This window comes from Trichosurus vulpecula, chromosome 5 (genome assembly GCF_011100635.1).
Source record: "Trichosurus vulpecula isolate mTriVul1 chromosome 5, mTriVul1.pri, whole genome shotgun sequence".
NCBI lineage: Eukaryota > Metazoa > Chordata > Mammalia > Diprotodontia > Phalangeridae > Trichosurus > Trichosurus vulpecula.
In genome coordinates, this window is record NC_050577.1 from 239,449,985 (window position 1) to 239,463,546 (window position 13,562).

General features: G+C 40.3%; 1 protein-coding gene across 1 annotated transcript in view; it reads right to left on the bottom strand.

Annotated features, from left to right (window-relative positions):
• NAV3 (neuron navigator 3) overlaps positions 1 to 13,562 on the bottom strand; it is a 341,502-nt gene that overhangs the window by 247,026 nt on the left and 80,914 nt on the right. The window contains exon 7 of the mRNA XM_036760724.1: positions 173 to 1,187. Within this exon, the coding sequence (XP_036616619.1) occupies positions 173 to 1,187 (1,015 nt within the window). The remainder of the gene's footprint in view (positions 1 to 172; positions 1,188 to 13,562) is intronic.

The window sequence follows — 13,562 nt, forward strand, 5'->3', positions numbered from 1 at the left end:
GCAGATACTATTATTATCTCCATTTTACAGATGAGGAAACTGAGGAAAACAGAGATTAAGCGACGAGCCCAGGGTGATACCACCGATAAGTGTCTGAGGTCATATTTTAACTCAAGTCTTCTTGGTGATGATTCTGATCCCATGGATGCAAACAAAGAAAAACAAATCTTACCTGTAAATGAAAGGAGCAACCGTGGCAGTGTTTGGGTGACTATATTGCTGCTGGGGGAGCTGCACGGTGCCGTTGGCTGCATTCTGCCCACCACCTGACATGGCACAGGAACCAGAGGCAATAACTTGGCTAGACTCCTTTCCTTCCAAAAGAACCAGACAATTAGTGGTGTTGCTGGACTTTTCAGTCATCTGAGATTTGGGTGCCGATTGGGACTGGCTGCCCTTTGTAGTCCTGAATTTTTCAGACTCCTTACTTCCCGTGCTGCCCGCTGAAACGCTCTGCTTTGCCGTAGGCACCTTGGATCCTGGTTTGGGAATCCCGCTTGAAGATGGTATTAAACTTTCCTTCTTGGCTGCAGCAGTCTTGCTTCCCTTGGGGATCAAGCTTGCAATTTTGGAAGTCTTTTTCGCTGTGGTCTCCGCGACCTGTTCCTTCTCTTCCTTGACTGGTTTTTCAGTGCAAACTTTATTTTTGTCCCTGTTCTTTTCCTCCTTTTCCTTTGGTAGCAAAGATTTTTTATTGCTCAGATTTTTACTTGCAGCTTTTGGAGGGGTCAATTTTGGTGACACTTTGGGACTGCTGCTGGTTGACCCACAACTGTTCACTCCACTGTTAAAGACATCCATCTCACCACACTCAGAAAAAGCGTCATCATCTCGCCCACCATCACCGGGCACTGGATTGGGAGCCTGTGGAGGTCGCAAAGCCGTTCGAGCATTTACCAACTTGAATTTCTCCAACATGGATTTCTGTCCGGATGAAGGGGGCTTGACCCCTTCTGCAAGAGGTGGCTTCAGCCGCTCTGAGGATGGCGTTGGAGAGGTGGCAGGGCTGGACTGCTTCACAGACAACATGGTAGAGGTGGCACTGTGCTTGACATTCATGGATTTGCTGCGCCAAGGCTTGCTGGTACTTGGAGAAGGGATGGCAGACACTGGCTGCTGCCCCGTGCTGGTGGGATGCTGCATGTTGCCATTCACACCTGAAGATGGTTGAGGTCCTTTGGCGGAATCTATTCATTGAAATTAAAGAGAACAACAAAAAAGAATAGTCAATGTAATTGACACCACACATATTTTCCAGTCCCAAGTGAATTGCTAAACACTGTGTCATCAGTGACATATTATAATACAGATATATTGCCACCTTTAACATCTTCAATCAATCAAACATGTAAAGTATGTTTAAAATCCATTATTTGTGGCCATGTGGCATAGTGAATAGAGATCTGGCTTCAGAGTTAGGACAAAATCTCATTTTGAGCTCTGTCACTGACTCATATCAGATGTATGACCTTAGGTAAGTAACAACCTCTCAGTATCCTGGGCAATTCTTTAAGACGATGAGACAAATATGTAACAACCAATGATTTGGGGAGATCCAATGTTCCCTCCTTTCTCTAAAGTCCTTATTTCAAAAGTTCATCCTCTTGAAGGACATTTCTGATAATAAGATTGGATTAACTTTCTTAACAATCTTGTTCAGACCTCACCCAGGTGGGTAAGCCATTATGCTCCATTCAGGTTTGTGTGGGGATAAATTCTTTGAATAGATTGCCCAAGACTGGGAGTGGTCTGGGTATAGGCAGAGTCTCTCTTTGATTTGATGTCACTCTCAGCAACTCATTGTAATATTCATTCTCTCATTAATTGATAACCAATCAGAGTTGATTGCCACCCTCAGGAAGATGCCTCTTCCAAAGGACATATAAGCAATGACCCCAACTCCATGACTGCCTTTGACATTCAAGAGTGTAACTGGTCCTTTTATTAAAATTCTGGCATTATATCACCCAGAAACTATGTCTCTTGAACATTTTAAAGGAACAATAGTAAATTAAAGCAAAGGTAAATGACTTGCTTTGATAGAGGGAGTTTGCTTGTCTAGTAGTCCCCTACAAATGAAATCAAAGGTCCAGGGCCTATCCCTGTTCTGGAAAGGATACCCCTTATATTTTCCCCTGGCCTATTTTTAGACATAATTTTCTTTTAGTCTCCTTCCATTAATACAGTAATGAATAAACCCCTGAATTAAAAAAAAAAACACAACAATTTACTATAGCATTTGACAGTAGTGGAAGACTAAATATCGCCAATCTCCCAGAGAAAAATGAACTACGCTAAATGCAACATAGAAGCTCCTTGAGGGCAGGGACTGTGTCTTCTTCCTTCCATGTCTTCCCAATGCCCAGTACACAGCCTTGCTAACAGAAGATGCTTTATTAATGAAAATGTAAATTAATATCCCACTGAAGAGAAAAGAGCTAAGGGCAAAATGTTTCAGTTATCAGATTATAAACATTCATAATTTATGATTTAACTTCTTATCTCTCTTTTTTCCTTGCCTTTATTAAAAAAATAACACCACAGGGTGCAAGCAAATCCATTAGTTTGACTAAAGCTTTACATTCAACTGGAAAATCAAGTTAGCTCTTGACTCCCCACAGAAAATAAATTCTCTCTCTTCATGCAAATAATGGTATTTCTAAGAAACTGGTACTTTATGAATCTTGCTCAGTTGTTACATTGCTGGCTCAGAGATTAAGATGCTGAAGCAATCTTAGAGGTGATCAAAGCCAACACCTTCATTTTGCAGATAAGGAAATTGGCTCTCAAATGTTAAATGAGTTGGTCAGGGTCACAGAGCTAGTAACTGTCTAATCAGAATTTGAACCCAGGTCTTCCAGGTCTATTACTCTATCCATCATCATACTTCATGATTTTCATCACCACATGACTTTCCTATCACTGATAGTAAGTCTTATGTTTGAGGATTAAAATAACAATAAAAATAAGTCAAGTACTCAGACTATCAGCAGGGCCTGTCTCTGCAGGATGATGGTGAGCAAGGTACTGTCACAGTGATGAAGAGTCCAACCCAACCGGGCCTGTTACGTACAAAACATTGCTGCAACTTGCTGGCGACATAAATATGAATGAAAAATAGTCCCTCCCTGCACTGGGGAGAGACCACATGTACAGAGATGAATATATACTTGATAGTTTATGAAGGATGAATGTGAACACCAGGGGAGGTCAGGAAAGTCTTCACATAGGAGGTGGCTTATTAACTGAAACTTGAAGGATGCTTGGGATTCACAGAGGCAGAAAGGGAGGAATGCCTGTCCAAACCTCCAAAGGCCAGAGATGGAATGCAAAGACAGAGAAAAAGCAAAAAACCAAACTTGACCAGGGAAAAAAATAAACACACACACACACACACACACACACACACCCCACAAAGGAAACCGGTGTGTGAATAGAAATAATGTGCAATAAGGCCAGAAAGAGAAGTTGAGACCAGAAATTATTTTCATTGTAATACATAGAGGAATTGTAGCTTTTCGATTTTTTTTTCCTGATTGTGGATAATCATTATGATTAAGTAATACTGTCAATGTACACAGCACTCCCATAGTGCTTTCTTCCCAGTAATCCAATGTATATAATTAATCATGGCTAAAGAATCTAAAAAAAATATTTTTTATGCCCTGGAGAATTATTATGATTTTCTTCATTTTCAGCTGGGGAAACTGAGTCACAGAACAAGTATGTCACAAGGTAACTGAAGTACTAAGAGATAATCACGCTGCTTGCCCATCAGTCTAGAACTTTAGCAATCTAGGCCAGAAATACAAATAATGCTTTCCTGAAATCTCTAAAGATTCTCCATACCTGTGTGACCTTGGGACAGTCACAATCTCCTTGAGTCTCAGTTTCCTCATTTATAAGATGAGGTGGTTGTATGAGATGACCTCTAAGCTTTCTCCCAGATATAAATCTGTGATCCAATAAACCCTCTCCCTCTCCCCCTCCCTGCCTCCCTCTCTCTCTTTCTCTCCCTGCCTCTCTCTCTTTCTCTGCCTCCCTCTCTCTCTCTCTCCTCCCCATCTCCTCCCTTGTCTATAAATATGTGTATATATGTATGTGTGTGTGTGTATTCACACACATAGTATATATACACATGTATGTATAAAACATGTAAGTACACATGTACATAGATATGCATGTGTCTATATGCACATGCACACATACATGTGCACACAGATATATGTACGTATACATACAATGCACAACTTGCATACACAATATATGCTGTGAATATATGTATACTGTATGTACATGCATGTAAGCATATGTATATATGTATATACATATAAACATACATACTGGATTGGAACTAAATTATCTAAATTAAACTCAAGTTCCCTTTGGATTGAATTATCCACATGAGAGATAGGAGTAGCACTATTCCACATATGGAATTACATTAACACATTTCTTATAGAGCCAACGATTTCTGAAAACTCCTTGTAAATCTGGTCTAGCTCACTGGTATACTGGGCTAATAATCAGGCAATGTGATTTGTTACCTACTTCTTTACCTACCTTGTGACATATCTGCTCTGTGTCTCTTTCTTCAGGAAACAATGGCAAAAATTTTAATAGACCCAGGACCTGAATCTCAGGTACCTGCCAAGATTTTTTCCTGTTACACTGTCAAACATCTGCTTTCTGGACTTCCCAGTTAATAATACTCTCACCCTTTGGAAATTATTTTATATGCACTTCTCCATCTTCATACTGCGCTCCCCAATACAATGCATTGGCCTTGAAGGCAGAGACCATTTCCTTCTGTGTCTTTCAATTACCAATGTTCTTTACATAAAGTGTTCTCAGAGAAAATATATTGTTGTTATATTTTAGTTAAAGTGGCGGGCAGAGCCAAGATGGCTGCAGGAAAGCAGGGACCTACCTAAAGCTCTCCCCCGGGACCCTCCAAACACCTATAAAATGACTCTGAACAAATTCTAGAACTGCAGAACCCACAAAATAGCAGAGGGAAGCAGGGCTCCAGCCCAGGATGGCCTGGATGTTTGCTGGGTAAGGTCTATCGCACCTTGCTGGGAGCCAGGTGGAGCAGAGCCCAGCATGGGCAGCGGCAGGACCAACCAGACCAGGAGCTGGGCGGAACAGGCCCTAGCACCCTGAATCAGTGAGCTGTGGCAGTTGCCAGACTTCTCAACCCACAAACACCAAAGACAACAGAGAAGGTTAGCGGGGGAAAAACTGCGGGGACAGAGTGAAAGGAGTTCAGGGTTCAACCACCACCCCAGAGGCCACGGAGGTGGTGCAGCTACAGAACTACACCTGCAGTTGCTTCTGTCCCCAGTTCCACCTGGTGGGAGGAATTAAGTGACAGTTCTGAGCAGGAATGCAGAGCCTGTTCAGATCTGAGTCGAGGTCCAGGTTTGCGGTTCTTGGGGGAAGAGGAGAGCAGGTGTGGCACAGCTTGCTGTGTAGAAATAGCTCTGAAAACAACAGCACAGCCCATCAAGCTTGGGACAAAGTACTCTCTACTCTACAAGCAGTCATACCCCCACAAAAAACTCAAGGGTCAAGTAGTTGACTGGGAACATGGCCAGGCAGTGAAAATGAACTCAGATTCAGACTCAGACTTTGGAATCTTTCTTTGGTGACAAAGAAGACCAAAATATACAGCCAGAAGAAGTCAACAAAGTCAAAGAGCCTACAACAGAAGCCTCCAAGAAAAACATGAACTGGTCTCAGGCCATGGAAGAGCTCAAAAAGGATTTGGAAAAGCAAGTTAGAGAAGTATATTTTAGTTGAAGTGAATAGAGATGAAAACTGAAAAACTCAATTTTAAAACATGAAAGATTCCATCTAATTTACTCAATCTTAATTAGTTCCTATTAGGGATTAGGCATTGTTCTAGCCACTGGAGACTCAAAGCAAAAGGTTTCTTAAGGCTCTCAGGGAGATGTACACTGGAAGCACATAAAAGCAAACACAAAATGATTGGATGGCAGTGCTAACGATTGCATTATTCTCCATGATGCTGTTTTGGAAGTTGTAAATATCCTGATAGCTTTCGTTTTTCATCTGGATTTGTGGCTACATGTATATGTTATTAAGCTTTTGTGGGAAATAGGCATTTAGGGTCATTTGAATGATTTAGGATTATGGTCTATGATTTAAGTTTCATCATTTAATAAGTACTTACAATGCACCTGCCACATGTTACACACTGTATACACAAGGACAGAATGATACACCTTAATAGGATGAACAAATTACTGACCCATGGAAAATTCATTCTGTTTTCTCTGCCTTCTTAACTAATTCAGGTTGTTTGTTGTTGTTTGTCCTTCATTCTGGAAGAGGAACATGACATCAGGAAGGTGATGCCCTAACTTGCAAATGAATTGGATTTAAGCAAGGGAGGGCTGTGCAAAGTCACCAGCCTCACTTTCGCCTCTGCAGCCATCACAGTTCAGTGGCCAGATATAGATCAGGATGACTGAAGATGGCTCCCAAGTTATAAATGAAACTCCCAAGGCATAGACTGCATCAGGACTAAATTTTCTAATTTAAACTCAAGTTCTCCAGGCCTGACATAGTCATTATCATCCTCATCATGAAAGGGTGTGTTACATAGTAGATAGCGCATTGGACTGGTAGACAGGAAATCCTAGGTTCAGATACTACCTCAGACAATTGTTTGCCATATGACCTTGGACAAGTCTCTTCATGTCTCTACGTCTCCACTTTTTCATCTGTAAAACAAGATTGTACTTGATGATCTCTAAGGTGGCAGCATGGCAGCACAGGAGATAGAGCACCAGGCCTGGTATCAAGAAATCTAACCTCAGACACTTACTAGTTGTGTGACCCTGGGTAAGACACTTAATTTTGTTTGCCTCAGTTCCTCATTTGTAAAATGAGCAGGAGAAGGAAATAGTAAACCAGTGCAGTATCTTTGCCAAGAAAACCCCAAGTATGGTCAGGAAGAGTCAAGACTGAACAACAAGGTAAGATGGTCTTGATTATCTCTTCCTGATCTACATCTATAAATCTATTGTCCGTTCCAGCCTAGCTACCATAAGAGGACAGAAGAGAACAGTGCCTTCTGTCTTGGGACATTCTGCTGCTGATTTGAGTTTTACCTATCTAGGTTTGCAAAAACAAGTTATCAACCAAGTTATAGAACCAGTCTCACATTCGACCAACCACAAAACACCTTGATTGCCCAGTAGGTTTCAGGAAATTGAAAATTGAAAAGCAGCATAATATATCGGTTAGCTCTCTGAGCTTATATGCTAGGAACATGGGTTCAAACTCTACCTTATTATTTTTTTCTCTAATGAAGGTCTTGGTTTTCTCATCTGTAAAACAAGAGTAATATAAACTACTTCACAGGGTGAGTATGGACATCAGCCTACGCTATACACAGGAGCTATGGTGCAATAGAAAGCACATTGAGTTATAAGTCAGAAGACCTGCATGTAACTTCTAGGTCTGCCACTTGCTACCTACGTGACTTTGGGTATGTCACTTATGTTCTCCCTCATTCCTAAAATCAGGGAATTTGACTAAAACAAGATCCACTCTTGTTCTGAATTCATGATGCTATGAAACATATAACTAAGGATCTTTGGAGACATAGGATGAGATTTTAGAGTTCTATACATAAAAGATAGGGGTACAGAAGGGATCACTAAAGAAGGGGCAGAATCATAGAGAGTAGTAATATTTATATAAAGAAATTTGCCCAAGGAAATCATCAAAAAATAAAAACTTGGCTCCTTGTGGACCAGAGATAGGGGTAGCTAAGCACCAAATGAGTAGCTCAGAACAACGATATAGAATTAAAGTCAATGAAGAAAAAAAAAGATAACCACAATAAGACAGAATTCAACATGGAAGGCAAAAGGTCACCAGTGTTAAATATGAAAGACAGCCACTTGAAGGAAGGAATATCATGACCATTAACCACCCAATGGAAATACGCCTTTTTTGCCATGCTAGAATAGTCTGAATTAGATCCCTGAGAATAATTCTACTGAAGTGGAAAAAAAATAGCTCTGGAGACAGAGGACCTAGATTCAAACTTTACCTCTGCTAAATACTATATACATATATATGTATATGTATATAACCTCGGATAAATCAATTACTCTGTCTAGGGCTTCAGTTCTATCACCTATAGAAGGATAGAGTTAGATTACATAGCCTCTTAGGGCCTTTCTACCTCAAAATCTATAATCTTACTTCCTCCTTCATCAAAACCCCAAATCCTCTAGGAGCTCTGACTGGGTAATACTATCTGTCCATGAAATATATGCAAATATTTCTAACCCACTGTCTTACTTGGCCTCTCTCACCATTAACAACCTCCTCTATTTGAGTTTTATGCGTGTGTGTGTTTAAATCTCTTGCCTATATTCAAGTCTATCCAGGCAGGTATCAATAGAACAAAAGATCATAGGACCAAGAGCTAGAAGAGATCTTGAGAGGTTCTATCTTTGAATTCCATTTTTTAGCAGTTGAATAAAATGGAGGCCTGGAGAGATGATGTGACTTGCCTTAGGTCCCCCATGATTTAAGTAGGAGAGCCAATATCTGAATCCATGACCTTTAATCCCAGCTATTTTTTGTTCCGGAAGAGGACCAATGATACCACAAGCATGATGTTCTGACTTGCCCTTCAAGTGGATTTGAATCAGGCAGAGTCAACAGCTTTACTCTCTTCTCCAGAGCCATCGAAATCCAGTGACAAGACAAAGGTCAAGACTACTGGAGATGGCCCAGGATGTAATGGGCGAGCTCACCCTTTCTAAATTAAGGCCTCAGTTTGTCTGAGGCCACATCCTTCAATGATTGAAGGCTAGGTAAAAATCAAGACCAGAAATGGCCTAATTTATCATCCCAAAGATATTAATACAAAAAAGGGAATATGTGATTATTATATTTATATACACATATCTATGATAGGGCATTAAATCATTAATATGTTATATTTATATCGCATATGGAATCATAATATATCTATAATATGATTATATTGTGTATAATGCTGTATATTATAATTTTGAATTATGTAATTCTGTATCATAAATGATATCACAAACATACTTGCTAGCATTTAAATAGTGCCTTAATGTTTTCAAAGCATTTCTGAAACATCTGATTTTATCTTCATATCAACTTTGAGGTAGATACTATCTTAATCCATATTTTCCAGATGGGGAAACTGAGGCTGAGAATGGTTGTTATTTGCCCAGGGTGTCTGAGTCAAGATTTGAATTCAGATTTCCCTCCCTTCAAGTAAAGCACTCTATCCACCGTCCCTCTAGATAGATAGATACAGACACACACACACACACACACACACACACACACACATATGTGTCCATAAATACATACAATTAGTACAGTCCTAGCTTTGGAGTCAAAGGATCAGGGTTAAAATCCTGTCTCTCTCACTCATTACTGTGTGACCTTGAGGAAGTCCCTTAGGCTTGAGGAGACTCCTCTGTAAAATGAAGCTGTTAAACTCGATTTTTCCTTCAAGGTCTTTCTAGTTCTAAATCAGTGATGTTACTATTCTGCTTTCAAGGAGTTACTGTAATGTAATTGTAGAGAAAAGATGCATCTATAAGAAGTCAGCAGCAATACAAAGTAGGCCCCTGCCAAGTAAGTAGCATAGAAATAAGTGTTATAAATATTCAGAGAGAAAGTGTTTATCCAGGGTAGGGAGAAGGAAGACCTTGAAGAAAGGGTATGAATTAGGAAAATAGATAGGAGGGGGCAACGGCATTCCAGGAGGGAGGAGGGGCTGTAAAAAGCAAAAGTACAGAGGTATTACTGCATGTTAATAATATAACTCTCAAAATAATAAATAGATAGCATTTACTATGTGCCAGGCTCTGTGTTCAGCACTTAACAATCATCATCTCATTTGATTCCCACAACCACCTTGGGAGGTATGTGTCATTATTATTCTCATTTTACAGAAGAGGAAACTGAGGGGAAAAAAGAGGTTAAGTAACATCTCCAGTGTCACACATGGCTAATAAGTGTTTGAGGCTATATTTGAACTCAGGTTTTCTTCACTCTAGGTTCAATGCTCTGCCCACGGTGGCACCCAGATGTCCCTATGTATACTTTATATTTAGGAAACCAATCCATAGATAATGGACAGCTATGAGTGTTGCAGAGGTTTGGATTAACATGAGATTAAAAACTGGGAAGGGAAGAAGGGATTGTACGTACCATATTACTCTATGTCTCTCTAGCTATTTCTGTTGGAAGTCCACATTTCATTGGGGTTCTCAAGAACCATTGGAAGAGGGCTGACCTGGGAGTCAGGAAGATCCAAGTCAAGTCTCCCCTGACATATCCTAGCAGCACGAATCTAGGCAAACTGGTTAATTTCTTACTGCCTTCTCTAAGATTAAGTTGCCAACCATGTGAATGCAGTTGGGACAAAAAAAATTGGACACTTTCCTCTCCCTCATACCCCATCCATATCCAAATTTCATCAGGTTTCAGCTATTCTGCCTCCACAATCCCTTTTATAACCACCCCTTTCTCTGCTCATAAAGCCACCACTAGTGCTCAGGTTTTTTATACCTCCTTTGTGGACTTTAAGGCAACAAATTACTCCTTTTTTGTTGTTTTTCTGTCATTTTTCAGTTATAACTGACTTTGTTATTCCATTTCAAGTTTTCTTGGCAGAGATACTGGACTGCTTTGCCATTTCCTTCCATAGATCATTTTACAGATGAGGAAACTGAGGCAAATATGATTAAGTGACTTTGCCAGTGTCACACAGCTAGTGAGCGTCTAAGGCCAGATTTGAACTCCGGAAGATTAATCTTTCTGACTCCAGGCCAAGTGCTCTATCCACTCTGCCACCTAGCTGCATGTTACAATTTTTCAAATATGCTCCATTTGAAATTAAAGGACCTGGGTTCAAATCAAGATTCTACTGCTCACTACCAGTGTGACTTTGAGCAACAGCTCCCAGTTTCTTCACCTACAGATGGACGACACTAGATTAGAGGGATTTTTAGATCCTTTCCAGTGTAAAATCTATGATCACAAGACTTCTGACTATTGTGAATAAATACTAATTGGTTTCCTCACTTCCAAACATTCTCGTTTTCACCCTCATGTTCTCCACACCTGCAAAATTGATATTCCTAAAGTACAGATGCCATCCTTCCACTCAAGAAGCTTGGTTTTATTACTAGAAATTGAGAAAAAAATGCCAATAACCTTCTGGAAGTCTCCCTTCCCTGCCCCTTTCCCCATACTTTTCAATGTTCGGTTCACTTCTAGGAGCTACAATGAAGTCAATAAAGGGATGTCTTTAATGGGAGAGTGAGGAAGAACAGACATGGATCATAAGGATGAAAAGATCAAAGCTATTGGAGAGACAGGATACTGGAGGAAATCTAGAGCAGGAGAGAAATTTGGGAAGCACTGAGCAATGAAATAAGACTAAAGGACCTTCAAGTAATCAACCTGCAGTTCTAGGTGGTACAATTGATGGAATGCCAGGTTTCAGATTAGGAAGACCCGAGTTTGAATCTTGCCTCAAACACTCACTTCCAATTTTTGTGACCCTGGCCAAGTCACTTAATCTTTTAGTTTCAGTTTTTTTCAACCATAAAATGAGGGGACTGGGCTCAATCCCTAAGGTCCCTTCTAGCTCTACACTGATGATCCAATCATCCCACCAGCAGCCACACTCATTATGTTGCCTACTGAATGGCTCTCAAACAAATGCATAAGGATACTCTACTGTTTTGAGGCTAGCGATAAATCTGTTTCAAGTCTATCTATGGACTGTTGCAAAGAGATGGCTGATTTTTTAAAATACAGGACAACAGGACTGCATTTGAATAATCTGTGTCTTTTTTGGGTTCCAATAATAAAAGTTAGAAAGCAATATCAACATGAATGGTAACATCTGGAGCAGCTGTAAAGTGGGTGTAACCCACAAATTCCAGTATCCCAGCCATGTTACATATTCATTCAATCATGTTTCCAGCAGTGCCTCCCTCCCTCCTCTTTTTCTTCCCCCTCCTCTCTGTCACTTTCCATATATATGTATATATGCATATATATGTGTGTGTGTATATATATATATATATGTATATACGCATGTGTGTTGCTCTGCTTATATTAAGAATGACGCTTGGTGGTGGCCACGCAGGTTTGTGGATATGGCTGAAAAGTCAATATGCCTATGTAATGAGTGTCCTAATTCTCATTTCAGCAGCAGCACCTGTTCCTACTTACACATCTGTCTCTTAGATTAATGGTCTTTTTTTCTTCTAGAAAAGCCAATCACTTCCCAATTGATATATACAATAGTCATCTGTTGTCTTGTGTCCCAGAAGTCTACTGTCACTTAACATTCTTTTGCTTTCCCCACCTTAACCCTATAACAGTTTTGTGAGTTGTACTGCTGTCATTGATGCTCTGCATACAGCACATCTAGCCAGGGAGATAGTATTATCATATCTTTCTCTTACTTGCTGACCAAACGGAAACAGCCAAGGTTGTTATATTTGTTGATCTCTCCTTTGCATTTAATAGAATATTTATATAAGGATGGGGAAGGAAACCACCTTCCCCTAACTATATTTATTACCTGAGGACATAGCTCTATTATTTATTACGTGTATATGGGAAGGACCATGAACCTCCCTAGGTATGAGAGGAAGTTTATTTGGATGGGCTGGGAGACTTGGTCAAGCCCAATAAAATTTAGGTTTGATAAACAGTAAGACAGGAGAATTGTTCTGGTCAAGTACCAGAGAAGTTATTTGGGACTGAGAAGTGGAAGAGAAACTTGGCCTTGGTCTTCCACCCACCACCAACCCTATCTCAAGAAAAGGCCCTTGAAACTTTGAAGGGTCTGGAGGATTTTAGACTTCCCATCTTCCCACTGGTGTCCTAATGGCATCCCTGGGACAACAGCAGCTAGAATCAGTGTTTGGATCAAGAGCTGAGAACAGATTGCTTTGTCCATTCACAGTTGGGTGATCCTTGTGGTCCCTTTCAGATCACAAATTATATGATTCTTCACCTATGCTAGGTTAGATCTTACAGCCACCTTGAATCTGAGACAGAGTGACAAACCACAGATTTTCAGTTAGCACTAAGACTTGAATTCATGTCAAATGACACTGTCCAAAGACTTGCTTGGTCTACTTCGATAGATTTCCTATTTTATCACTTAGGAATCACTGAACAGTGCTCTGTCTAGATGGTCAAGTTAAGTGGCAGATTTTAGGGTAGGAATAACTCATGGACACTTCTGGCTATGTAGAAAGCTAACTATGTAGCTTCATCACCTACCTAGTATTATCCTTTAGCTGTATACCTCATTCACAGTATTCTACGGAACAATAGAGCTAATAGAGGGCATGGCTAATAATCAGAGGCAGCTAGAAGGATTAGTGGATACGGTGCTAGACTCAGAGGCAAGAAGACATGGGTTCAAATCCACCTTCAGACTGACCAGCTAGGCTACCTTGGGCAAATCATTTTCCTGTTCTCAGCCTCAG